The sequence below is a fragment of the Fundulus heteroclitus genome, chromosome 16 (assembly GCF_011125445.2).
Source record: "Fundulus heteroclitus isolate FHET01 chromosome 16, MU-UCD_Fhet_4.1, whole genome shotgun sequence".
NCBI lineage: Eukaryota > Metazoa > Chordata > Actinopteri > Cyprinodontiformes > Fundulidae > Fundulus > Fundulus heteroclitus.
Genome location: NC_046376.1, coordinates 8624402 through 8650822, shown reverse-complemented (window position 1 = coordinate 8650822; position 26421 = coordinate 8624402). Strand labels below are relative to the sequence as shown.

General features: G+C 42.5%; 1 protein-coding gene across 1 annotated transcript; it reads right to left on the bottom strand.

Annotated features, from left to right (window-relative positions):
- Positions 1 to 2172: 2172 nt before the first annotated feature.
- rnf25 (ring finger protein 25) lies at positions 2173 to 12651 on the bottom strand. Its single transcript, XM_036147906.1, has 10 exons — positions 12383 to 12651; positions 12095 to 12166; positions 9703 to 9799; positions 8425 to 8492; positions 8274 to 8343; positions 8114 to 8185; positions 7137 to 7283; positions 6962 to 7051; positions 6747 to 6884; positions 2173 to 3909 (listed from the first exon to the last, which is right to left on the bottom strand). Exons 1-10 carry the CDS (start codon positions 12397 to 12399, stop codon positions 3271 to 3273), a joined length of 1410 nt encoding a protein of 469 aa, XP_036003799.1. The 5' UTR covers positions 12400 to 12651; the 3' UTR covers positions 2173 to 3270.
- Between the last annotated feature and the right edge of the window lie 13770 nt (positions 12652 to 26421).

The window sequence follows — 26421 nt, the reverse complement described above, 5'->3', positions numbered from 1 at the left end:
TGTCATAACCGCAAAACACACACGAAACACATCAACATAGCATTGTTTCGAAGATAGTTAGATAGCATGTTAGCTTGTTAGCATGTTAAATAGCATGTTAGCTCCACGTTTTAACCTCAGCCAAACCTTTAAAACAGTAACACATTCAAAATAAACCATTTTAAATGATTAATCCCATCCTGACTTTCCCTATCGTCCCTGTTGTCAGGTGACTGACTGATTTCTGAACAATGTACATAGCGTTTTTATTCCAAAAAAAGTAAAAAACAAAGCAATTGGACTTGTTTTTCGTAGTTGAAGACGTTTTTCAAAGCTTTCTCAATTCAAAAAGTCTACTTTACTTTAAGTCTAAGTTTACTTTTTATGGAATGACCATGACGTGGATGACTGAGAATCTTCACCAGCATTGCGTTTTTACAGAATTGAAAGACATTAGTGGAAGTATTTGTGGTATTGATCTGGGTGCTTTGACTTTCCAGTGTCAATCAGAGAAACAGGCACCACACAGTGATACCATACAATACCCCCTTTATTTATAAAGCACTTTAAAATAACAAGGGTCATCAAAGTGCTGTACCTATAACTGAAGATAACAGTAAAACATTATTAAAATAGCCAAGTAAAACACAGACAAGCTAAAATAGAAACATAAGATCATTAAAAACTGTTAAAATATTTACAATTAATAATTGAAAGTAATTAAAAATGACGGCCGAACACAGGATAGACTGAATGATGGCGGTGGAAAACATGATTAGTGAAGGTCAATTAAGTAAATAGCAGTGCGGTTATTTAAAGCAGGGGTTCCCAAACTTTTTAGTCTGCGACCCCCAAAATAAGTGCCAGAGATTGGTGACTCCCTTTTTAGCAAGTGGGGATTTTTATTTTATTTTCTGGGGGGTAAATTATGAGCGTAAAGTCATAAAATTGTGAGAATATAATAGTATTTTTATATGAACTCTTACAAAAAAAGTGCTGCTTTCCCCTTGCTTTGAAATGAGGAATATTAAGCATCTTGTAATTATACTTTGGTATCGGTTTCATAAAAAAGGAAATACTAAAAAACTGGTGGCTTTGTGTGTTTCATTTATGTTGGCTACAACCCCTTCTGTACTCACTAAACTTCTGAAGAACAAAGGGCCTCATGGGGGCCGGGGCCCGGTCGGAATGCAGCACACCCTGTTTTTAGGGTTGGGTTCAGAGGAATGGTAATAACTTTGGTAAGATGTAAAATCTAATAGTGACTAAAATGTCGAAATTCAATACAAAGTCCCAAATACAGGTAGGAATACAAACTTGTGTGCATAGTCCTTCGAAACACGGAGAAGCAGCATTTAGTATGCTCCACTTATCTGGAACAAACTTCCAGAAAACTGTAAAAGTGCTGAAAGCCTGAGTTCCTTTAAATCTACATTAAAAACACATCTGTTTAGGATTGCCTTCGACTGTTCTAATTGAACTGTACTGAAATATAGTTTACTTTGTATTCCAACAGTTTTTACTTGTTTGCTTTTAATTTTTATTTTCCCATGCTCTATTTTGTTTCTACATTTTATTCCTACTTGCTTTTATTCTGTTTTATTTTCCTATATTTTAATTATGTAAAGCAACTTTGCATTGTCTCTGTACTGAAATGTGCTATATAAATAAATTTGCCTTGCATTTGTCCTCTATATGAATGCCACACAGAAAGCAACAGCCTTTTCAGTTCAGACGTGATGTTTGTGTTTTTGTCCACCAGGGGGAGCAGCAATGGTCAGGCATCACAATCTATCTGTTTTTCCAAGAGAAAACAATAACAATAATTAGTTAATGAACAGAATAGTCATCTTTTTTGCAACATAGATTCCAGTAAAATGTGTCCTCTGCCTTTACCCATCCCCTCATGAACAGTAGACCATCCACAGCCACTCCCACACAAATCCCTGAAAGTAATTTAGAGAGACCAATTAACCAAACTGTCTCGCTTTTGGACTGTAGAAGGAAACAGGAGTACCTGGAGAGAACCCACCTATGCACAGGGAAAACATGCTCTGGACTCTGCAGCTTGCTTAGGTAGCCTGGATAAGCAGATCAACAACAGAATATCTAATATAGTCAGGCTGGATGAATTACAGCATTGTGGAAAAGCTAATTTATTATACATTATATGGATTAATTACACACACACACTGATGTTTCCAAGCATTTATTTCTGTTAATCATGATGATGTTCCGGATACAGCAGATGAAAACACACTTTAGATTACGTCAGACCAATAAAAAAATCTATTTCAATACAGAAATGTGGGCTTAATGAAAAGTATGCTTGTTTTCAAAAGCTCTCACCAGAACACATGTTCTAATATGTAATATATTAGAACATCTATATGGTGTTTATTTAGTGGTTTTTGACTCTCTCCTCTGCAGACATGTTTTAATTCAACCAACATCTGAAAACATTTATCTACAGAGCTCTGAGGAGGAAGTTTTACTTCAAACCAGCACCATGTTTGGCTGTCGGGGTGACGGTCGGGTTCTGAACCACTGGTTTAGTTCTTGGTCAGATGGAACATGACCCACAGCCATCGGCCCGCGTAATATTTTCCCTAAAGTCTTTGGGGTCATCAAGTTGATTTCCGGTAAACGTGACACAGGCCTTTGTGTTCTTTTGGATCAGTTGCGGTTCTGGCTTTGGAACGCTCCCGTGAAGGCCATTTCTCTCTGAATTTGCCTTTCCAGACTGACAGATGTCAGTCATTTTGTTATTCTACTGCTTTTCAGATTTAAATGAATTATTATTTCTGCAGGTCAGGTAATATTTATTCAATAAATAAGCATATTTCCTTAGTTCTACCAAAAATACAAAAGTTACAAAGGAGTGAGAAGGTGACAGAGAGTTAATTTGATCGTTTTATTTGGCGGTGTGAGCCTCTTTCTCTGTGCTTCTTCCCCACTGGACCATATTCTTGTAATCTGCAGTAAATCAAAAAAAGTTGGACATTTTTTCAAAAGGTGACTTCTAAACGGACCAAACTGGAGCCACAGGCAGCGACTGCCACATTCAGACATCCAGAGAAGATGTGATCTGTAGTTCTTTAACTCGCATGGCACCACGTCACAGAGCAGGCGCCGCCGGGGCAGAGCCTCGGTGGGCCTGAGGCGGCGGGCGTGCGGCAGCGGCAGCCAGCGGGAGGATGAGAGACGGCGAGAGTCTTTTCTGCTGCAGGGCCTCAAACTGACCGTGGAGCCAAAGGTAGCCGCGCCCGTCCGCCCTCCTGTCGCCCTGTGTCATACCACCTCCTCTCTGCCTCTGTCCACCACCTTCTGTTGGAGGCCCCTGCCGTAATGGCCCCGCCGGGGTCCGCCTCCTCTGCTGTACGGGTTGTTTGGGCCTCCTCGACTTCTGGGCCGGCTGTCCCAGAACTGCTGTGGGGGGCCGGGGGCTCCGATGTGCTGGGCGGGCCGGTAGGGGCCCCTTCTTCTCCCTCGGTGACCCCGGCCGCCAAGAGAGTGGGCCCCATCTTTTGGGCCTTCAGTTTCTGAAGCTGACAGATGATTTGGAGAAAGCTGCTTCTCTGGTTCCTCCCCGGTTCTGTTCTGACAGGATTCCGGGTCCCTCTGGGTCGGTCGGCCCCCGTCTCCCTGAACTTTGATCGTCTTTGACTGATCCGAGGGGTCCGGCGACAGGGAGAGCTGCTCCAGGTGTCGTGTGATGGGGGGGCCCTGCCCGGGATGGGGTTTGGGCCTTCCTCCTCTTCTCGGCCCCCTCGCCTGGTTCTGACGCCTCTGGACCGGAAAGCCTCTGAACTGGGACAGTCCGGGAACGAGGCGCTCCGCTCGGACGCTGCTTTCGTTTGAAGGGGGGGGAACGTGAGGGTCTGGAGAGGCGTCGACCTCCGGGTCGCCGTTTTCAGCCACAGGAGGGGACTGCAGGGAGCGAAATACACCAGAACCAGAATTAACGGCCCACATTCAGCAGCTTCACACGGTACAGATCAAATTCACACGGTTCAGGTCAATCTGACACCAAACTCTCATGTTTAGTTTATTTTTGTTTAATCATCAGATAAAATAAAATCCTCGATTCTACTTAATTTGACTGTAAATAAACCAGATTAAATAAGTATCTAAAATCTGCTAATTATTCCTTAAAAAAAAGATCTGTTTGCTAAACGCCAGAATCATTAAAGGGGGAATTTAACGTTTTATGAGAAAACCTTCACTGCCTTTAAAGCTCCTCACTGACGTCATGATGCTCATGATGGCCAGAGAACAGTTTTCTCCAGAAACCAGCTCCTAATGTTGCCTTTGCTGTAACGGCTTCTTCTTCGCTGAGCGGCCTTTCAGCCCAGGTTGGTCCAGGACCAATTTCTCTGGGGATCATGACTCCATCCACCAGTGTCAGCAGCATTTTTACACTGTCTCTAAGATTCAAATCTGTTCCCACGCTCTTTATAACGGGTCGAACAGGTAAATCTGGGACCTTCAGACATCTGGAATCTGGACCGAGACGTCTTAGAATGTCCAGCATTCTTTGATTTTTCTTACAATTTTACCTCTGTGACATAAAAGTCATTAACAAATTATCCCAGGCTTTCCTAGATCTCCTAAAGTGACAAAATCTTAGTAGTAGTGAGGAGGACTTTTATCGCCTCAGAGTGTCTGAAACAGGAAGATGGTGGAAACACAGAGAGCTGATTGGCTGATCCACCACCTGACCAGAGGAGGAAATGAGGACATAAACGTCTATAACAATCATACAACTATTAATATGCAGATAAGATAAAGACATGGCTCTAGTAACATAATATTATTGAGGATAAATAAATAATAGGAAAACTGTTGCATAATCATAAATAAAAAGCGGAAAAAATTACAAACAATATAAATAAAAAAGGCGAGAAAGTATTTCCTGTATTGCATGATGATGTCAGTAGTCTAAATGGTCGTCTAGAAGTTTGCTTGATGCCATCTCCCCGCTTTTGATTGCTGCATGGAGCGCTTCTCACTGCAGGGTAAAAACACCAAAACGCGCAGAGAGAAAAGTGCATTGATCTGCGGCAATACGATTCAAAGTCCATCTATTTGCACCTTGACCCAGGGAGTAATATACGTTTCAGCACTCCTCTATTCTCCTCTCAGCGCTGTGGGCTGTGCGCTGGGCAGCACTGCTGTACAGTTCGGTTCTCTCCACCTTTTTTCCTCCATTTCATTTTGGTCGTTTTGCCAAATCCAAGGGATTACCTGCTTTATACAAGCAGGTAATCCCAGTAAAACACAGTTGAGTGCACATTAATATTAAACAGATAAAGCAGCAAAATGACTGGTGAGTAAAAATAAATAAGAAAATCTAAATAAAGTGCTTTAAAACATGTTGATGCTGTGTGACGATACATTTTGCTAAATTTCATCATCATGACACACATTGTGTAATCCAGTCTAATTTCTCCCCTTTAATCTCTAGGAGAGCATCCTGTTGCTTTCTTTTCTTGCACTATCAACCAATCACAGCTCCTAAAAGACAGTGTCACACCTAGCATCAGGGTCAACCACACCTCCTCACTAAGATAAAGATCTCCATTGTCTCCTTCCTCAGAGAAAAAGTTAAGCTGAGACTCCTGGGAGGCTAAGATTGCAGCTCTGAGGGACTGTGAGGATCTCTGTGAATGCGCGTCCTGGAGTTTAACGAGAGCAATAGAAATCATTCAGATGTTTAGCACATAAAAATAAAATTAGTAACTAACTAACCTAAAACATGAGCCGTCTGTTTATAAGGCGTATGTAAATATGTGGTCTCAGCTGTATTGGGATAGGGATTTACTGAGAGCGGTAAATTCTTTAGCTACAGGACTGTCTCAGAAAATTAGAATATTGTGATAAAGTTCTTTATTTTCTGTAATGCAATTAAAAAAACATGAAATGTCATACATTCTGGATTCATTACAAATCAACTGAAATATTGCAAGCCTTTTATTGTTTTAATATCGCTGATTATGGCGTACAGCTGAAGAAAACTCAAAAATCCTATCTCAAAATATTAGAATATTTCCTCAGACCAAGTAAAAAAAATAAAATTATAAACAGCAAAACAAAATCAAACATTTGAAAATGTCCATTAATGCACTGAGTACTTGGTTGGGAATCCGTTTGCACAGATTACTGCATCAATGCGGCGTGGCATGGAGGCAATCAGCCTGTGGCATTGCTGAGGTGTTATGGATGCCCAGGATGCTTCAATAGCGGCCTTTAGCTCATTTGCATCGTTGGCTCTGGTGTCTTTCAGCTTCTTCTTCACAATACCCCACAAATTCTCTATGGGGTTCAGGTCAGGGGAATTGGCAGGCCAATCAAGGACAGTAATGCCATGGTCAGTACACCAGTTACTGTGAGAATCTGATGTTGTCTCTTAACCACTACCATACTTGTGATTTAGTTTACTGAACCAAGCTGAGTGTTTTTCAAGGCTCAGGAAACCCTGCAGTGTTTCCAGTTAATTAGACGATTCAAGTGATTAGTTAAATAGCCTACCAGTATACTTTTTCACAATATTCTAATATTTAGAGATAGGATATTTGGGTTTCTTAAGCTGTACGCCATAATCAGCGATATTAAAACAATAAAAGGCTTGCGATATTTCAGTTGATTTATAATGAACCCAGGATGTATGACATTTCATGTTTTTTAATTGCATTGCAGAAAATAAAGAACTTTTATCACAATATTCTAATTTTCTGAGACGGTCCTGTAATGCTCCTCCCGCCCACCTCCTGGATGTGGATCAGGAAGCGGTTGGACTCCTCCTCCGGGTTGATGATCCCACCGTTACGCCTCTGCCTCTCCAGCAGCTGCTGGAGCTTCCCCCACCGCCGCTGAAAGTCCGAGCCGATGGCCGCCTGGTCGAGCTGAGAGAAAGCGGCTGTTAGAGTCCCGACCCGCCCGCTCAGACCTGCTGCTGGGCTTTCGTGTGAGCGGGGTTTACCTCAGGCAGCTCCGGGGCAGGAGACGATAAAAGCTGGTTGACGTCATAGGTGAGGGGCTCCCTGCAGACCGGACACACCACCGTCAGCTCCTGTCAGAGGAGGCGGAGTCAAGGTTTAGGAAGAGTCGGACCAAACCGTTTCTGGTTTCTCGTGTCCAGCTGCTGATAGCCGAACCTGAAGGCTGCTCCCGTCTCTGGTCTTGTCCTCCTGCAGCTCCTTCTCCCTCTGCCGCAGCTCCCGCTCCGAGTGGCCGACGTAGCGGCCGAGGCAGTGCGAGTGGAAGTAGTGGTAGCAGCCGGTCTTTGTGAAGGTCTCTCCCTCCTTAGAGCCGGAAAAACACGGACCGAGTCACTTCAGGATGTCAGGAACATTTCTGGAAGTATCTGCATCCCGAACTGAAAGAGGTCGCCTGACTCCTAAACCTTCAAACTCCAAAACGGCGGAAGTTAGGGCTGAACAATTAATCACATTTTCAATATAAATCGCGATTTTTTTTAAAAAAACGCAATTTCCAAATCGCAGAGTCTGCAATTTTTGGCTATGTAACAATTAATGAATCAGAACGCGTCCTTTAGGTGTTGGTAAAATGTTTAAAGTGGGTTTGCCTCCACATGGCAGGAAAGACAGTTGCAGCAGTGAGATAATCTAATTTTATTACTTGTTTTAGAGTTTATATAATCATATATAGCATTAAGTACAGGTCAATCAGTTTAATACATAGACTTGTTTGTTGGTTACACTTTATGTTCAACAAGGATTGATGTCCAAATCAACTAAAAGCTGTTCTCTTGAATAATATTCTGATTAATAGAAACATTAAAAGTTCTTGTTTTGAATAGTCCTTGTTTACAAACGTCTTTATTTAGAGGCCATTTTTGTTGCTTGCAGAGAAAAGTCAAAATTGCAATTTTGGTTGAAATATATTGTAGGCAGAACGCAATCATTTCTGCTCTGAGTTTAGATGCTGCGGGTTTTTTAGCACCTAATCTGCACAGCGAGGAAAAGACATGATAAATTAAACTGAAAAAAATAATAAAAATTGCATTAAATCGCAATATTAAGAAAAAAAATAAATAAATCGCAATTAGATTATTTTCCAAAATCGTTCAGCCCTATTTGAAGTCCAAACGGACCGACGGGACACCGCTCACCTTAAAACCGTAGAGGCATATGACACAGTTTCCATGAGGGATGTTGCTCTCAGTCAGGATTTCTTTAGCTTTCTGCGGGGAGACATAAAGAGAACCCGTGATCACAGAAACGACAGAACATCTCCAATAACCGGACCTTCAGAGCGCTTTAGGTTCTGACCTCGATGAGCTGATACAGCACCGGCGAACCGAGCCACGACTCAGCCTCAGCCTGGAGACACTTCTGGACGCTGAAGCAGAGAGAACCCCAGATTAGTAAAAAGAGCGGGTCTCCGGGTCGCAGCGACGTCGACGCGGGGAACCTCGGTTACCTGCTGAGTTTATCGTCGGAGAGCCCCCGCGGGTGATGGATGGAGATGACCGGAGACGTCGAGGGGTACTGAGCAAACGGAGAGAGGCTGTCAAACATCTTTAACCAGAGAAACCGGAAGGAAAAACCCAACAGGACCTGGAAACCTTTCACTTTTTTCATCACTTTCAAATCACAGTACGTTAAAAACGAGAACGTTACGTTGATTCCATCAAGTCACGGCCGCAGCCTTGAATGTATTTAGGATAGAGCAGGGGTGTCAAACATCCGGCCCGCCGAACAATTTAGTCCAGCCCGGTGGCTAAATGCATTATCATTATTCAAAAAAAAAAAAATAAATAAATAAATAAAAATACTTTTTTTTTTTTCCTCCAGTGCCAAAAAGAGCTCATCAGATTTAACTTTCACAAGTGGAGCAGTACTGCTTTTGCCATAGTGCTCCGCTTGATTTATGAATGTGAATAGTTTTATTATGATTCATGCAGGGGATATCTCAAATGATATGGACACTACAATGGGAAAGTAGGAGATGAAATGAAGAACAAGAAGAAAAAAAAGAAAAGGTGAAAGAAAGAGGAGATAAAAGGAAGAGAATGATAAAACAATTAATGGCAAAAAACATGTACTTCGTTTAATTGAAAATCTGCAGTTCCCATATTGTCCAGGAGGGGCGCTGTGTTTTAATCAGCAGATGGTAGCACTGAGCTTCAGATGAGGAAAATTGATTTTAAATCATTTCTTAATTTTTAACTGTTTTATGTATTTTGTCATGCAGGACAGTGTTTTTAAGTTCCAAAAAATGTGAATAAATGTTTTTCAACATTGTACAATCACTGATCAGTTCTTATGCATAATGCACTTAAGTAAATGTTTAACTGAGTAAAAGTATTTTTGAAATTGCATACTTTTCTTAAAAACGCTGAGGTTATTCATAATATATTGTGTAAAAGTGAAATTCATTTAATATAAAAATCAACAAGTCCACTTTTATTAGTTCTATTTAATCTTGCAATGAGTTTACTGGTGTGGCCCTCTTGAGATCAGATTAAGCTGAATGCGGCCCCTAAACCAAAATGAGTTTGACACCCCTGGGATAGAGCAACGCCAAGCAGCACGGCAGGAAAATAAAACTGCAGTCTCCCCACCCGGCAGCTTTTCACATCTACACGTGGAAATATCTGCCCTTTTCCCCTTGGAAAGCAGCTCAAACTCGGCTAAGAAGAGGACATGTGGCGAGAGAAGAGAACGAAGCAGACTTTTGGGCGGGAGGAGGACAAACCTGGCGGTCGAGGGTGAGAGTGAGAGTCAGTCGGACAAACTGAGAGACCGAGTCCTCCGCTGTGGACGGGTACAGAACCAGACTCACCGCCCAGCCCCTGCAGCCACAAAGAAAACAGCAAATGATGCTGGAACCAGAACCACGGGTCCAGTCAGAAAGTAGGGCTGGGAGATATGGATTAAAAAATAAATCTCAGATTTTATCATACCAAATCCGATTAATCGATTTTTTTTCCTCCTTTTTGTTTCATAAAAAGAAATTAAAGAAATTATTTTAAAATCTTGCTTTTAGGTGAAGCATTTCGTCAGGGAGTTGACCTGAATTCAAAGTGCAACTAAAAACAAGCTGTGAAACATGCTTGTAAAACAAGATGGCAGCCGTGCCATTATAAACAATGAAAATATAACAAAACATTTGCTGCTAGTGGTATTACACATTGAGCTAAGAACAGGCTTCACTGCACTTGTGAACTTCAAACTAAGTTAAAAGAAAAAAAAGTAAATAAGTAAATGAAGTACCTTGTATTATGGTAAAAAAAAGTTTCCACTTAACAATATTTTGACAATAATTTTGCCTAAACATATATTCAGCATCACATGCTGTTCTCTTCATGGAAACCCAATGAGTGTATTGGCAAAATAAAATCCAGATTTTCCAAAAATGAAATCTTAAAGAATTGTAAATTCTAATTAATCGATTAAATCGATTTATCGACCAGCCCTATTAGAAAGGCCAAAGAAATGACTAAAAAGCAAAGATAACTTTTTTTAATCACACTTTATAATCTTTGACCGTCTTTAAAATACTGTCATCAAATGACGTTCATGCCTTCCCGGTATACAGGTTTGCCCTAAATACACAACAGCTGGATTACCAAAAGTATTCGCTCACCCACTGAAACAACGGAAAACAGGCGCTCCTATCACTTCCATGGACACAGATGTATAAGATCAAGTCATGAAATAGGATGGATTAAGACTGAGTAGGGCTGGGCGATATGGGCTAAAAATAATATCTCCATATTTTTAGGCTGATTCACAATATTTATCTCGATATGTTTTTGTTTTCGTAAAGTAATTTTAAAAAGACGTGTCCGGATCAAAGCTTTATACCAAATGTGTCACCGGTACACTTTTTAAACCAATAAATAATAGAAACGGCTGAAAAATAACCTACTGGAACATATTAAAGTATAATTATTAGGGATTTATCGATTCTACCATTCTTAACGATACTCCTTATCAATCCCGTATTATATCAGTACTATTATCAATACTTATTCTTATCAAACAAAAAGGTGAAAAAAAAAAAAAAAAAACATCACTGACTGTTTTTTTTTAAACATTTGGAACAAGAGCAAAAAAATTTAATAAAAGTACAAAGTAAATATTTTTATAGAACTAGAGCAATAAAACATTATATAAATAACTTAACTTAAATAAGCATATAAACAAAAGGCTAAAACACTATCTTGAATAAAATGTATGTTTTAGAATTGAGGAATATCAACATTGACAATACAGAAATTAAAAAAAACTCTAAATGTGCCCAAAACTAAAAATAAATTAACTCTATAAAATGATTTCTAGCATTAAATATTTTACCCAAATCCAAACTACATTTATTTGATCAATTTTAACCAAAACATATCCCAGTGGATGAGGTGAATAAATGACTCAGTGAATCAGTTCCAGGGAGAAATCTATTTAAGTGCAACAGTTTTAGAGAAAAAAATAATATCATTACCCATTAAATATTATTAATATCCTGCCTGATTTATGGTTTCCAGAAATTGACGCCTTTCGCTTGGTCATTCGTCACAAATGGACTCGATGCGTATTTCTGATGGAGAACGGAAGAGGGTTCTCTGTCACACCGTAGCGCCTGGGAAACTCCCCGTTGACTGGAACGGCTTTTATTTGTGACGTAATATGATTAAGGAGTGTTTGTGAATGAGGGGCTACACAGAGCTTCCTGTCCAACATCAGTGTCTGACCTCACAAATGCACTTCTGGAACAACAGTAAAAAAAATTCCCAGAAACACTCCAGAACCTTGTGGACATCCTTCCCCGGAAAATTTAAGCTGTTAGAGCTGCAGAGGTGGACCTACGTCACATTGAGCCCTATGGATTACATGTCACTAAAGTTTATATGATCAAGGCAGGGGGCGAATACTTTTTGCAATATAGAGTATTTATTGAGCCAATAAAAACTCTCTGCTGCCTTTGGGCCACAGCTGATATCCGTCAAAGGATTCTTCCTGCTTTAGTCCTGTTGGTGCATCTGACCTTTGATCTAATTGTCAACATTTCCCTGATATCTATCATTTTAAGTGCTTTTTTTAGGACTATTATAATGCTTGTGATTATTCCCAAACCCCCGTCTTCTCACCCGTCCTCTCTCCTGTCCACCTGCAGCTCCTCCAGGTAGATGGACTGCAGCACCTCGATCTCAGACTGAACCCTGCGGACACAAACAGCCAAACTTCCAGTTTGTTTACCGTTTTATAAACGCCAGAGCTAGCCTGCTAGCTCGTCGTTAGCTAACGGCTGCGACGTTTTCCTAGATTTCCCCCCCTGAAAAGAGCACCCAGCCGGGGACCGGGGGAGAGGAGACAGGGTCCGACTCATTCGATTCTAACCTGTGAAGGAAATTCAGAAATGTTGACGGCAAACTCACTCGGACTCCGCTGCCATCGTGATGTTTCTGACGCTAGCTGGAGGTAACCGGATGTAGCCTCCGGCTTTCAAAATTATGGCTTCCAAAGCAGGAAAACAAGAGATGCTACGAAAAGGGATGCAGGAGAATAGACCCTGCGCTGGGTTTGCTCAAGAGCTCCTGGCAGCAGTAACGTTCTCTAGCGGAGGTCTGCTGGAGCGCCCCTGCAACCAGACCGCTCTCTAGTCGCCCGGTAAATTAGAAACGTCAGCGCGTCCGCCATATTGGAAGGGTCAAGTTCGATTTTGGAACCAAGGGTTAAACTTTTTCTGCTAAACGATCTTTATACACAACAGTGTAAATTCCCTTCAGAACAATTAATGTCTATTATAGAGATAAAAACTGAAAATAAGGTATAATGAAATAATTTACTGGTCTAAGTAATTTGTCTAATCTTCTTCTTCTTCTTTGGTTGGCAAACATCTTTTCAGTGTACATTACCACCACCAACTGTTGAGGATCAGAGTGTCAACGTGTATTTCAAAATATGCTTATTTATACATATATGTAAAACAATAATTTATAAATACTAAATCCTCCTTCTTTCTACTGCAACACAACACTACATGTTCTATTCATTGTTCTTGTCCACAATATTCACATCCTCTCCAATTCACATCACACGTCATCTCAAAAACCTCTACAAAGTCAATTATTTGGACGGATGCAGACAGATGGATTAAAAGTTTTCTGAACCAGAAACTAGAACCATAACTAGACTTAATGTGAATGGCCATCTGTTTTGGAGGACAGAGGATCTCATCACCGGTTAACAAGACAACACGATACATAAACTCCTCCGCTGGAGGCAGAGACTGACAACCCATCTTTTTCCTTTAGCCACGTAAATTCGGATCTAATCTCAAGGCAGTTTACTAACAGGTCCAATTAATGTACTGTTGAGTAGGATCCAGTTTAGTCTATATTTAATTCAGATAAGTCAAATTTATTCAATTGAATCACATGAATCACATTCAGATCCAGCGACATAATATGGAATTTGATCTTAGTTGTAGAAGAGTACAATAAAAGTCATAAAAATCTGTGTAATGATAAGATAAGATAAGATAAGATAGTCTTTATTGATCTCACATTGGAGAAATTCACTTGTCACATCGGCACTTGAAGTTCAGCCGATTACTTTGAGCCACTGACTATGCAGCTATCCAAGCTTACAGAGCAAGCATCTGGTGACAGTGGGAGGGAACAACTCCTTTTGAGTAGAAAAAAACTCCAGCAGAAGCAGAACCAGTCTCAGAAAGATCCAACTGAAGCACTGATCCAGGGGTACTTTCTATGTTAAAGAACACGAGGAAGCAGAGGTAACGGCCCCCAGTAGCTCAGTTTTCTCTAGGATAGAAGCCCTCTATGAAGATTGATCGATTGTAATCTCATCTCTGTGGTTCTGACCAATCACAGGAAGATGGAAACTAAAGAAGAAGCTCTTGGAGTGTTTGTCTCCTCCAGCAGAAACTGCCGACTAGCTTCCAAACGTCTCTGGTTGCATAAGATCTGTATCAGTGAGGAGAGTGGTGGGCTGCTGAAGCTCCAGACAGGAAGGCCAGGGAGCGCAGATGTTCAGCGCGCTGCAGACACCAGGGGAACAGGAGACGGAGAGACGGCAGCATTTAAAACAGCGGACAGGGGTGTTGAGTGGGTGAAGACTGGCATTACGGGCACATTTGTGTTGCCTTCACTGCTGGCTGTACGTGTAGGCGGACTCTCCATAGAAACCGGAGCTCGCTGAGTGTTGATACTCTGAGAGCCGGAGAGGCAACAGAAACAAGTTTGCCTAGAATTATTTTTCTGAAATAAACATCCAACTTGGATGAAATCTGGAGTTTTTGTTAGCTCATCCCCCAGGGCTGTTAGGATCCGGCTGATGATACCTCGCCTCGCCTCCCCTTCCGAGATACTACATCAGGGTGAAAATCTTAGTTTTGTCTTTAAAAATCGTTCTGCAAACCAAAACAAGCATATTTTGGAGTTTGAGAGTTTAAATCTGTTATCAGCTCTGGGTGTACGTAGAACAGAAAACCTGCCTGTGAGCTGCACTCTTAATCATTTCACTCATTTCTATCAGCCTGGGTTTGGGTTGTCAAATGTTGTTCTAAATTAGTTAAGCTAATTAACTCCATTCCACGTTCTTTAAGTAAGATCTGCAGTGAACCAGGATTCACTCAATTATACTGATGATGATAAACCACTTTGTTTTTTCCTTTGTGTTCTTTTGCATGTATATAGTTCCTTAGCTTAGCTTTTTTCGTCTTCTTTTTGCTTAGTAGTTTAAGTTAAGTTTCACTAGCCTAGTAGAGAGGATTTGTTGATTGAAATATTAAATTCAATTCAATTTTATTTATATATTCATGAAACATGTCATCTCAAGGCTCTTTCCAAAGTCAAATCTAATCAGATTATACAGATTGGTCAAAACATTTCATATATAAGGGAACCAGTTGATTGCATCAAGTCTCTCCAAGTAGCATTCACTCCTCCTGAAAGATCGTAGAGCCACAGTGGACAGTCGTCTGCATTGTTGATGGCTTTGCAGCAATCCCTCATACTGAGCATGCATGAAGCGACAGTGGAGAGGAAAACTCCCCTTTAACAGGGAGGAGAACCTCCAGCAGAACCAGAACCAGGCTCAGTGTGAACGCTCATCTGCCTCCACCCACTGGGGCTTAGAGAAGACAGAGCAGAGACACAGAAAGCACAGAAGCTCACATTGACCCAGGAGTACTTTCTATGTTAGATGGTAATAGTGGATGATCTGCCTCCCCTGATGATGTCACAGCTAACAGAACACGAAATATAGTGTTGATTCAGATAAACAGCATTATATAGTGATGTTCTCTGGATGTTCATTTTATTTCTGTTAATAAATTGTTGAAGTTGAAGAGAAGTTGTCCCTCCTTATTCTATATGTGTGCAGAGTTTGCTCTTAAACGAACGCCAGTGCTTGAATTATCTCTTTGAATATTGTCCTGATATCAGCTTAAGAGCTGATAATAAGACCGAACAGACAAAGAGTTATTTAGTAAACATTAAATAACTTTAAAACAGTGTATAATTGCACAACACAGATGAAGTTAACACGTTTTCTTTTTTTTTCTTTTTTTTTTCACCCAACAACCTGATTCCTCTTGGCTCAGTGTTCCCTGCTGACCACTAGATGGCAGTAGAGAACAGCGCATCCCCCACAGACACAGACCACCATCAGAATAAAATCCCTCTCGCTGGACCAGACAGGACTGTTGAAGGTTTAGAAAAGGGTGCCACACCTCTGCCAAAAGCTCTCTGATCCGCCCCCAAACATCCAACAGAGAGACAGAGAGAGAGAGGCAGAGAGAGGGACATGTAGGCGGCGTGGAGCAGAGAGGAGAAGATGTTCTACTCCAGGAAGCTGTGTGGGTGTTTGTAGCCCTCCATGGAGTGCAGGGATGATCCAGGCTGCTGGTGCTGCATCTGTGGAGCCTTTCCACGCTGGTAATTTCTGCTCCACATCTGGCCTGCAGCAGATCCCCAGCGCACCTCCCTCCGTCTGCTTAAAAGCTTCTCTAACAGTCAAATGGATGCTGAGAGCACTCCGAGGCGCTTCACCCGCAGCAGCCTCAGCACACACACAGACACCTGTTGATCTTTACCTGTTAATGGGATTCAGGAACACTTGACATGTGAAAACCACGTATAACTGAAGTAAAAGAGGGGGAAAAAATGACGTGTGGTTTTCAACGTTTTTCACAATACAAATTAAAAAGTGTGAGATGAATTTGCATTAAAACCTCTTTGCACAACAGTTTGCATCCACACAGAGCTCTGCAAATATATCGATGCTCCACATTCTGTTAAATTACTACCAAACACTTGAATTTTATTGGGCTCTTTTAAGAAAGTAGTGGAAAAGTGAATATAGAAATATCTGTTAACATGACGTTTCAGCTCAGAACCTGCTCTGCATGGCTGCAGGTCCAACCGAGGTTGCTTTCGGGTTTGTCGCTACCAGCTTTGAACAGAAAGGTCGACCCATTCATCTCAAACGTATCGTTTTCTTTCCACTTGACATCGAAGCTCTTCTTTGTGTCGGTCTGTCACATAAAAACACATTAAATGTGTTTGTAGAACAGGTGAAAAGGATGATTTGGTCAAAGGTTCCACCTTCTCTCTCTGTCATGTTTTATGTCTCAGGTGAATGAGTTGGGATATGTGGACCAGGTGTTAGTGGGTCAGGCTATGTCTCCGGTTCATGAAGAGGTTTTAAAAACATCACATGAGAGGCGCTTCATCTGTCCGGTCAGGCCGACAGATGGCTTCCCAAGCGTGAGAGGCCTGCTTTCAGACTCCTAAACCTGAAAAACAGAATAATGACTGTAACGTAGCCAGAGGGGGGGTGTTTGGCACATAAAAACAAGTGGTTCTTATAATAAACCGCACTCATTGCAACACTCATGCAGTCACGGTAAAAAGGCAAACAAACTCCTTAACTTCTCAGGTTAGGTAAAAATGATTTGGTCCCATTTCCAGGTTGTTATTTTTAAAAACATCACATTGAGCGAACAGGTTTGACTGTTTTAAGCACACTGACCCCCTCTTCTGTCTGGTCAAATAATCCTAAACGAGCTGCATGCCCACCACGTGATTCTTGTAGCCGTTAACGAGCTGGCCTCGTTCAGCCCGGATATTTAAAACCACCTCTCTTGGCTCGGACGCGGCTGTGGGATCGGTTGCGACTCCTGCATCCGAACCCAGTTTGCTGTTCCAACAGGATCACCGTCTATATTTCAGCCGCGAAGACGCTGACCTCAGCAGAAGTTATTCCATCTCTTCAGCTGAGAGAGTAGCAGGCCCCACAGCATTATGCTACCACCACCATGCTTGCAGCCGGAGCCGAGTTCCAAGCTGTGAAAGTCTCACCTCAACTCCTCCTCTGACCATCGGGCCTTTCTCAAGAAGAGATTTGACTCGTCAGGAGGAGCTGCAGGTTTGTTGTATTTCAGCACCGTTTGTGTCCGTGATGATATCCACTGTGGATAGAGACACCGATGTTCCAGCAGCTTCCGGTTCAGGCCTGAACACCCGATGGTTCCTTGGTGGTCTCTGCCTCCTTTTATCGGTAGGAAGCGATGGAGGTCTTCTTCCAGACCTCTGCAGTTTCATTCCAAGACACTCTCTTCAATCGCCGCCCGGCAGTGGGGGTTCTAGACCAAATATAGCAGGGGGGCCAGGGTGGGGCCAGTGTTTTTTTACAGGGGCACAGAACAAAAGATTGGGGGGGAAAAAATTAACAGGTCAGCATTTCATTGTTTAATATATTAAGTAAGCCAAAGAGCCAATTGTGGCTCTGGAACTGCAGGTTGCAGACCGCTGATCTTTTCTCAATACAGCGGGAGCTTAACGTGAAACAGCTTAATTTTTTACAATTTTTTTTTAATATTTATTTTTTAATTATTTTGTTATTGGGTTAGGGTTAGGGTTAACCCCAGATTGCTCCCCAGGCACCGCACAGTGGCAGCCCACTGCTCCCCAAGAGGATGGGTTAAGATGCAGAAGTGAATTTCTCCATTGTGAGATCAATAAGTTCAATTCTTATTATTTTTTTATTTTATTTATTGGGTAAAAACATAAACAAAAAAAAATACAACTTATCCAAATGACCAGTCAGTCACTGTATCTTTGTCAGCATTTATCATCCTAAGAAATTTAATATCATGTTTTTAGTACAGGGGCCATTACAGGGGCCAGGAACAGTTCTACAGGGGCACAGGCCCCTGTTGGCCCTTGTCTAGAACCGCCCCTGCCGCCCGGACCTTAAGTCTCCCTCTGGTCCGGTTTCAGTGGAATATAACCATCTCAATTTCCCCCAACTCCTTCTTTTAACCCCTGAACAATAAACTGTTTAGGTTCTCCTCACTTCTAAGGATTCTTCTCCATCTAACTGCTCCTCTCTCCCTCTAGACGCCGGCAGATCACAGATCCTTGTTGTGAATGAATCTCTTTCCCGTTGCCGTTCTCAGCCCTCAGAGGGATACAGCGTGTGGCTAAATATGACATCCAGCTGGTTAGAAAACGGCTCCATAAAAAACCTTCCAGCGCTGTAAGTCTTCAGTTCCTGATGGATCTGAGTCCGATCAGTCCAATGAGTTCTGTCTGCTGCAAGGATGAACAAACCCCAATTAGTTTATTAATTAAGAACCCTCAGGGTCCCTTATTAAAGTACCCTGCTGTGTTACTGTATGGATGTTTAAACTGTGTTAAAACTATTGCAGATTAATTCAACCCTTTGTTGATTAGAGAAAATCCCCAATAATATCAAACTTTTACACCAAGTTCTTGTTTTATGCAACTCGGATTTGTGTATTTATTTTGCTGGCAGTGCATGACAGGGTGAAGTCATTTCTCTGTGGAAAAGCAACAGTTTGGATCAATTAAAGGCAAATTTATTTATATAGCACATTTCAGTACAGAGACAACGCAAAGTGCTTTAATTAAAGCCTATATTAATATGAAATGAAAGGACGAGGCATTCGGTAGAACTGCTGATCATTACTGTTGAACCTCAAAACACTAATTATAGAAACCAACACTGATTGCCGGTTAATTATTATGGCAAAACCTGTGTTTGAAACGCCAATCGATGTTTAAAAAGTTGCTCAGGCCCTTTGAAAGGCTTTAGTTACTCAGAGCTTTTGTCCCTTTTAGTTTTTAATTACGTTCTTCACTAAGTGACTCAAAGGGGCTCTTGATGATAATTCAGCGAGGCCATGTGAGAGGCAACGCGCCGCTGCCTTTCTCACCTCTTAATTGGTCGGTGTCACTTTCGCCCCGGCGCTCCGCTTCGTTCCCAAGGAAACAAGGAGGCTGTTTTCACCCAGACTGCAGCAGACTTTTCTTTTTTATCCGGGCTCCTGCCACCGTAACGTTGGTTCTGACTTCCACACAGCCACCATGCAGACCCAATCTCTGTCAGTAATCTTTGACCTCTTCATGAAACCGGCATGACTTCCTGCTGAAGATCACATCTCACCTCCACGCTCCTTTTTTTTTATGATCCCTACCTGTTGCATCACGTCTCCACGGCTACCGCCTCTCTAACGATGGGGGCTTTTGTAACACAGCAGCCTGCCGGTGTTGCTGAGAGGAAACGGCCGCTGAACTCCTGCTGCCGGCCATTTCATAACCCGAATGTGTGCAGCAGATCAAGACACCATGCTGTTTTCCCTGAATGAGTTTGATTGCAGCACCTCGACCCTCTGCCCGACGACAGAAAACAAACATCTGGTGCAAAACAAGGAACGATTCAGGGCTAAACATTTAAAAACAGGTTGATTATCTATATATTAAATAAAATAAAGCCGAGGCGTCTGCATCTTGAAGAGGCTGCAAAGGTTGTTATCATAAAGGGAAATATTTATTTATTTAAATGAGACGTAAACCTATAACTATGAATTTATCCTTTTTGAAACCACCATTTCTGAGACCTCTACCTCTTCCACAAGGTCAATATTTTTCTGAACATAATAGTTTACAACATGAACATATTTTACACGCCCTGTATGAAAATGCAGAGAGCATGAGGGAAATGTGTTTTTTGGTCCAACGTATCAGTTACGATGCAAAGAACATTTGAAAGTCTGACGTTTTGTTTGTTATTTCTCTAAAGCAGCCATTTTACTTTTTTAAAAAAAAAAATTACCTGTATCAGTCTTTAAAGGGTTAGAATACAGGTGCTTGGATCCAGGTGTTTACAGACTCACTTCCATACAGAAAACCCCTATTATTATCTTCAGCTGTCACTTTATACATGTCATATTAATTAATACTGTATATACTTCGGTGATGGTATCAAGGCGCTACTTTATTGTATCTGTAATACATTTTCCGCTGGTTGTGCTGTCCATTTTACTTCTCTTTGCAGGTGTAGAAGCAGACTGGTGTTGTTTTATCATTCTCTCCCTTATATCTCCTCTTTCTTTCATCTTTTCACTTTTTTTCTTTCTTTCTCTCTTCTACTTTCTTACTGTAGTGTCCACATAACATGAAATATTCCCTGCATAAATTATAATAAAGCTATTTACATGTATAAATCAAGCGGAGCACTATAAGGAAAGCGGTACGGCTTGTGAAAGTAAAGTCTGTTGGGCTCTTTTTGGCATTAAGACAATAATTCTTAATGCTACACTGCCAGACAGGACACGATTAAAAAATAAAAATAAATAAAGGGTTAAAATAAGCAAAAAAATAAAAGAAGAAAATGCATCCTGCTCCTGAGGCGCCTCTTTGTTTCACTCCTCAGCAACTTTATCTCCCCGTCGTCCACAGAGGGAGACGGTCGCCTCCGTCTTAGATCCCATCGCTCGTCTGAAACAGGGTCTGGATGACCTGCATCCCTCAGTGAATTTGGCTCCTCTGGTGAATCTTTAGCAACCTTATTCTTTATTTGTTGTGATGCCTTGAAAACTGCCTCTTGCAGAGCAAATACCTGTAAAATAAACCCAGAAGGAAGCATCACCTGTTACATCTAAAATAGGAAGAAATTGTCTTATCAGTCCCTCCATCACGCCATGAAGGGACTGATAAGATATGTTATCGCCCTGTTATCCATGTTATCCTTCACTGAGAGCACATTAATTGTGCGTTTCAGTGTTTTATTTTGTATTTTTCTGTTGCAGGTTGAGAGTGAGGACAGACTTTAAACGGCTAATCTATCATAAGAGGCCGTGGCTGTGCTACCTGTTATTATTGAAACGTAGAACTCCACCTGATCTGCTCTGAGCAATGCTGTTAATCCGTTTCTGAAGGTGACGTCTTCGCTGATGGTCCCAGGCTCATCCTGCAGGACGGATTATCATCCGCCATGGCCTTTAGTCCACGGGCAGACCTGCAGGGCTGCTGTTGTTGCTTTAATTTAATGCAGCTTCTTCAGACACATTCATTTGGTCATAAGAACAAACACTTGAAAATATTTAATTAAAACAAAATATCAATGAATGCAAATGACAGCATGAAATGGTGAACCTAATTTATGATAGCCATTAGCAGCTCCCCTCTAGCTCATTTAAATGGCGTTTGACTTAATACAAAAGAAACATGTATCATTTCAAACTGGTACGACTCTCCACAGAAATAATAATAGCAGCCGTATGCCAAAATGTTATAAATGTATTAAAAATACAGAAATGTAATTAAATTCACCACATACACCTGCATCTGGTAGGTGCTCCTAGTAATTTCAAGTCTGCGGATAAAAAAAGTTTAAATAAAGAAATGCTAAACAGTCATTAGCACAGAATACAACTCAATTACCAGCTAATATGTTATTACTCGACTTTCTCTTTGCACGATATAATTGGCCCTTTGCAGAGAGGACGCACCCTGCACTGGGACGGCTGCTCAGTGCTGGGCTTGCTTGGCTGGGATGGCGGGTTTAGTCATTTGTTTTGTTGTCGACAGCCAACATGCATCTGTCCCACATTAAGAAGAAAGTGCCAGCGTTAGCCCTGGTGGGTAGGAGAAAAAGAGCAGCAAGGCTGTCTGTGCATAAAACCCTCAGGTCTACCCTGGCATGCTGCAAGGAATCGAAAAATAATGGTTTTCACAGCGCAGCGGTGCGCCTGTCGGGTCTTGTCTGAAAGGCCCTCCAGGGCGTTCTGCCCCCCCCCCATCACTATGTATGCAAATACCTGGTTCCAACACGTTAAATGATGTGCAACAACATGTTTGGTTTGGCTTTGAATAAAGGGCAAGAGTAATTATTAATTAATACCCGATAATCAGGAAAAACAAATTGCCAAACAGGTTGTAGTCTCAGTCAGCCATAGTTTATTAAATACCTGGTGAGGTGTGGTATAATAAAATAATAGATGCAGGCGTTCTCAAACAGCAAGATCTGCACACATGGTCAGGTTAATCACAGATTATCTCCAAAATACAAGAATTTATTAAAAAAGTACTGTAGTACAGAGTTTGTGCAGACAGCTACCAAGTAAAAATGAAAAGAATAAGCAATAAACGACCAAATGATGGCATGCTTCAACAGTTCAGTGAGATTCTTCATGTTTAGAACCAGGGTTTGTTTGGAGGAATTAGGCCTAAGGTTGAATAATCCTTAAACTAACTGAGAACAACAACTGGTTTGTGTATAAACAACGTGTTCACAATGCAAAGCAGAAGGGAAAATAAAACCTTATTTTATTAAGATAATATTTTCAAAATAATTTGCTGGATTAAAGGTCTGTTGATTTGCCCTCAGTGAATTATTCTTTTTTTTTTTTAAATCCAAAAGTAGTGTTTATGTATTTATTTATCATTTATTTATTCATTGTCTGCCTGGCAGTGCAGCATCAATAATTATTGTCTTAATGCCGAAAAGAGCCCAACAGATTTTACTTCGGAGCATTACTGCTTTCCTCATAGTGCTCCGCCTGATTTATATATACAAGAAGCTTTATTAGAATTTATTCTGGGACTATTTCATGTTTAATGGACACTGAAACGGGAAGGTAGAAGAGAAATAAGGAGAGAATCAGATGTGAAAAAGAGGAGAGGAAAGGGAGAAAGCAAAATAACATCCTCTGAGTCTGCTTCTACACCTGCAAAGAGAGATATAAAAAGAACAGCAGAACCAGCAGATAAAGTATTACAGGTACAAACAACCAGCGCCTTTATACCATCACTGAAGAATATACAGTATTATTTAATGCGACATGTATAAAGTGACAAGTAAAGATAATAATAGGGATTTTCTGTTATAGAAGTGAATCTGTAAGCACCTGAATCCAAGCGCCTGTAGCTGTAGGTGTTTGTGAGAGTAAACTTGTGTATGTGAGGTTTATCCATGACAAAAATGCTCAGTAGTGGTTATGAGGAGCCAAAGACCCCCAGAGCACCGAGGCAGACTCCAGGGGAACCAGAACCCCAGATGCCTGAAGGGACCCCCAGAGCAAAGGTTCCCAAGAGGGGCAACACAGGGAAAGCTGCCTCCCCCAGAGGAGAGAGGAGCTCCAGCAAACCCCCCAAAAGCTACAGTGACGAGCCCAAAGTTTCTGCCGGCAGCCGGCTACATCGGAGCAGAACCAGCCGTGGGTCCCAGGGATCCAGGGCCCATGGCACCCCCACCCCTGACAGAGCCACGGGGGCCCAGGCCCTGCGAATTAGCGCCTGCCCAAGAAACCAGACCACCAACGAGTCAAGGCCAACTGAGGCCAACTTAATTACACTTCAAAGTTCTTATGTATCTTCCATCATTTTATATTATTTTTCACAATTTATTTTAACCTCTTAGGCTCCATCTTAGATTCACAATTTCAGGAAACAAACACAAATCCTCAAATCCTGACCCAAACCGCAGCATCAGTCAATCCACACATACAATTGCAGAGTCACACGATAGTTTCTGTACTGAATATTTATATTTATATATATTATATATTTTATATGTACAATGGGCAACAATGAGGTGATCCCTATAACAGCAACGGTTCTGCAGGTGGAGGCCACAGACGCTTTTTCCCCTCATCGTCATTTTTATTGCTTTAGTTTAGCATTTCTCCAGCGTCAGAGTCCCCACTGGTACCATGAGGTGAAAACTGGACCCTGCAGATGTTGCACATGCGGTCCAACTCCACCAGGATGACCCATCATTGGCCGTTGCCAGAAGGTTAGCACAGTTTCAGGAACATGGAGGAGATTCCAGGCAGCTACTGTAGGAGAGCTGGACCGGGCCGCCTGACGTCCTTCACCCATCAGCAGGACCGGTACCTGCTCCTCTGAGAAAGGACGAGTACCACCAGAGCCCTGCAAAGTGACCTGCCTCTGGTGTGAATGTCTCTGACCAAACTATTAGAAACAGACTTCATGAGGAGGACCTGAGGGCCCAATGTCCTCAAGTAGGTCCAGTTCTCCCTTCCTGGCAGCGTGGAGCTCCACTGGCATTAAAGGTATACTATGCAACCGGGGTTGATTTTCCAGCGAGGCTCCCCCCAGAGGGCGAAAGTAAAAGTGCACTGTCATAAAGATGCTCAGCTGTTCTGGTTTCTCCATCAAGCCAGGCGCGGTTGTTTTGAGCTTAGCAGACAGGCGAACGCAACGAAAAGTCGAAAAAACGGCAGTACAAACAATGACTAACACAGTGAAAGTATGAACATGCTCACAGAGAGAGAGAAACCATTCCAAAGTTACTTACAATCGCATCAGCAGAAACACGAGGTCTGCGTCAGCCTTGCAGCCTTCTTTTTCTTTTAGCTCTCGCCATTCGGAAAAAGCTTGCCCGATGTTCCCCCGTGTACGACTCCTCTCTCTGTCCAGAGCCTTTTCCTCTTTCTTGCCTGCTCAGACATGGGCTTTTGCTGTTTTCTCACTGGTTCCGCCATAATAACTGCACAAATATCGCCACTGCGCTAGCAACGAGCATGCCTTTCACTGGGGGCGTGTAGCAGTTCTCGCCGTAAAGCAAGACCGACTCTCGCGATGCACCAGACTTCTGAGCCTGTGGGTGCGGGCCGAGGGCTCCTGCAATTGCAAGTACGGTATTTCCCCCACAGACCACCAGGGCGGCCGAGAAAACCTTTGTTCGACCTGAAATGACTCATTTAATCATCCAAAACGGTATGGAACACATTAATTAACTGAAAAATGTTGCATAGTATGCCTTTAACCAGAGAACACCTGACTCAGCAGGTTCACTCTGAGCTCATCAGACTGATCTGGAGAAGCTGTTGCATCTACATGGAGGGAGACCTGTAGATGCTCTGTGTTATCATAAAGCGTCGTAAAGAGAGAAACCGACAGGAAGGAGTCATGTTCATGAATGTTTAATGTAGCGGAGTCTGCCTGAGTCTGAATTACTGGGATAAGTGAGTTCTCTGTGTCAGACTCTCTGTCCACGCCGTGACGAGGCCGAAGAAACCCGCCCAGCAACAAGTGCCTCCAGAAATGGACGCGGCAGCTCGCAGGTAGACAACACACGAGGGCTGAATGCAGGTCTGAGAGGTGCGAGGCCAGGTTACCATGAGCTGCATTCCTGGTGCAGGGAGGCCTCCAGCATAGGGGGCCTGCTGCTGTATCCCTGTGCCTGCCTGATTTAATCACATTTAGAGGAGGCTGCAAGCTGCGGACGAGGAACAGCGGAATACCAGGATGGGACTCTGGAGCTCACATGGCGGAGCACGCTTCCTTCCACTCGGATCTTTGGACCTCGGATCCGTCCGTCACGTCTAGGGCCCGCCTCCCGCTCCAGCTCCAGTCCTCCAGCCGTCCGCTTCCCCCCGCCTGATCCGGCTCCTGGTCTTGTCTCTAGCTTGTTCCCTACTTTGAAAGTAGGTCACTGTTTGCTTTGTATTATTCAGCAACTGGAATGATTGCAGCCGAGGGTTTCTGACTGTGATCCTGGTGACATGCGAGCAGCCCGGGGTTCCTGGGAGCAAAGAGAACCCGCCAGGCAGCAAACGAGACGCCTGGCACCGGGAGGCGCAGGGAATTTTCCCTTCTTCACTTCGACTTCCTCGGTGACCAGGAGCTCGGTGTTGAAACAGAAGTCAGAGAGCAAAATGTTTAAACATGCAGGGGGAGAAGGAAACAATGCAAAGCTGCAACACACACACAAACACACGGCAGGGGAGATGCACGCTGATGCAATCTGCCAGCAGTCAGATGTGCAGGCATACGCAGAGTATCTGTGCCCTGCTCCTTCTGATCTAAATGACTTCATACAAAGTCCAGGCAGGGATCCTACCTGGAATGCAGGGCTGTTACATAACCCGGAGGACTTTGGATGACCCGTGATCGGTGCACTTTGCAGCCTGTTGTTCTGAACTGACTCTCATTTCTTCGGTAAAGGGCAACGACGTCCAGTGATGTCTGAAGTTATTACAGACCATCTACTTGTAGTGAACAGGGTTTGTGCAGACAGCTAGAACTCCTGCTGCTGCTGCAATAATGGGAGAATATAACACCTGCAGCTCTTCTTGGTATTCTAAATTCAGGATGAAAATCATTTTAATTGTAGC

Coding starts and splice junctions, on each gene's coding strand:
- rnf25 (XM_036147906.1), bottom strand. Junction 7,052..7,136: donor GAGACGGGAGCAGCCTTCAG/GTTCGGCTATCA, acceptor CTCCTCTGACAG/GAGCTGACGGTGGTGTGTCC. Junction 3,910..6,746: donor TCCTGATCCACATCCAGGAG/GTGGGCGGGAGG, acceptor CGCTCCCTGCAG/TCCCCTCCTGTGGCTGAAAA.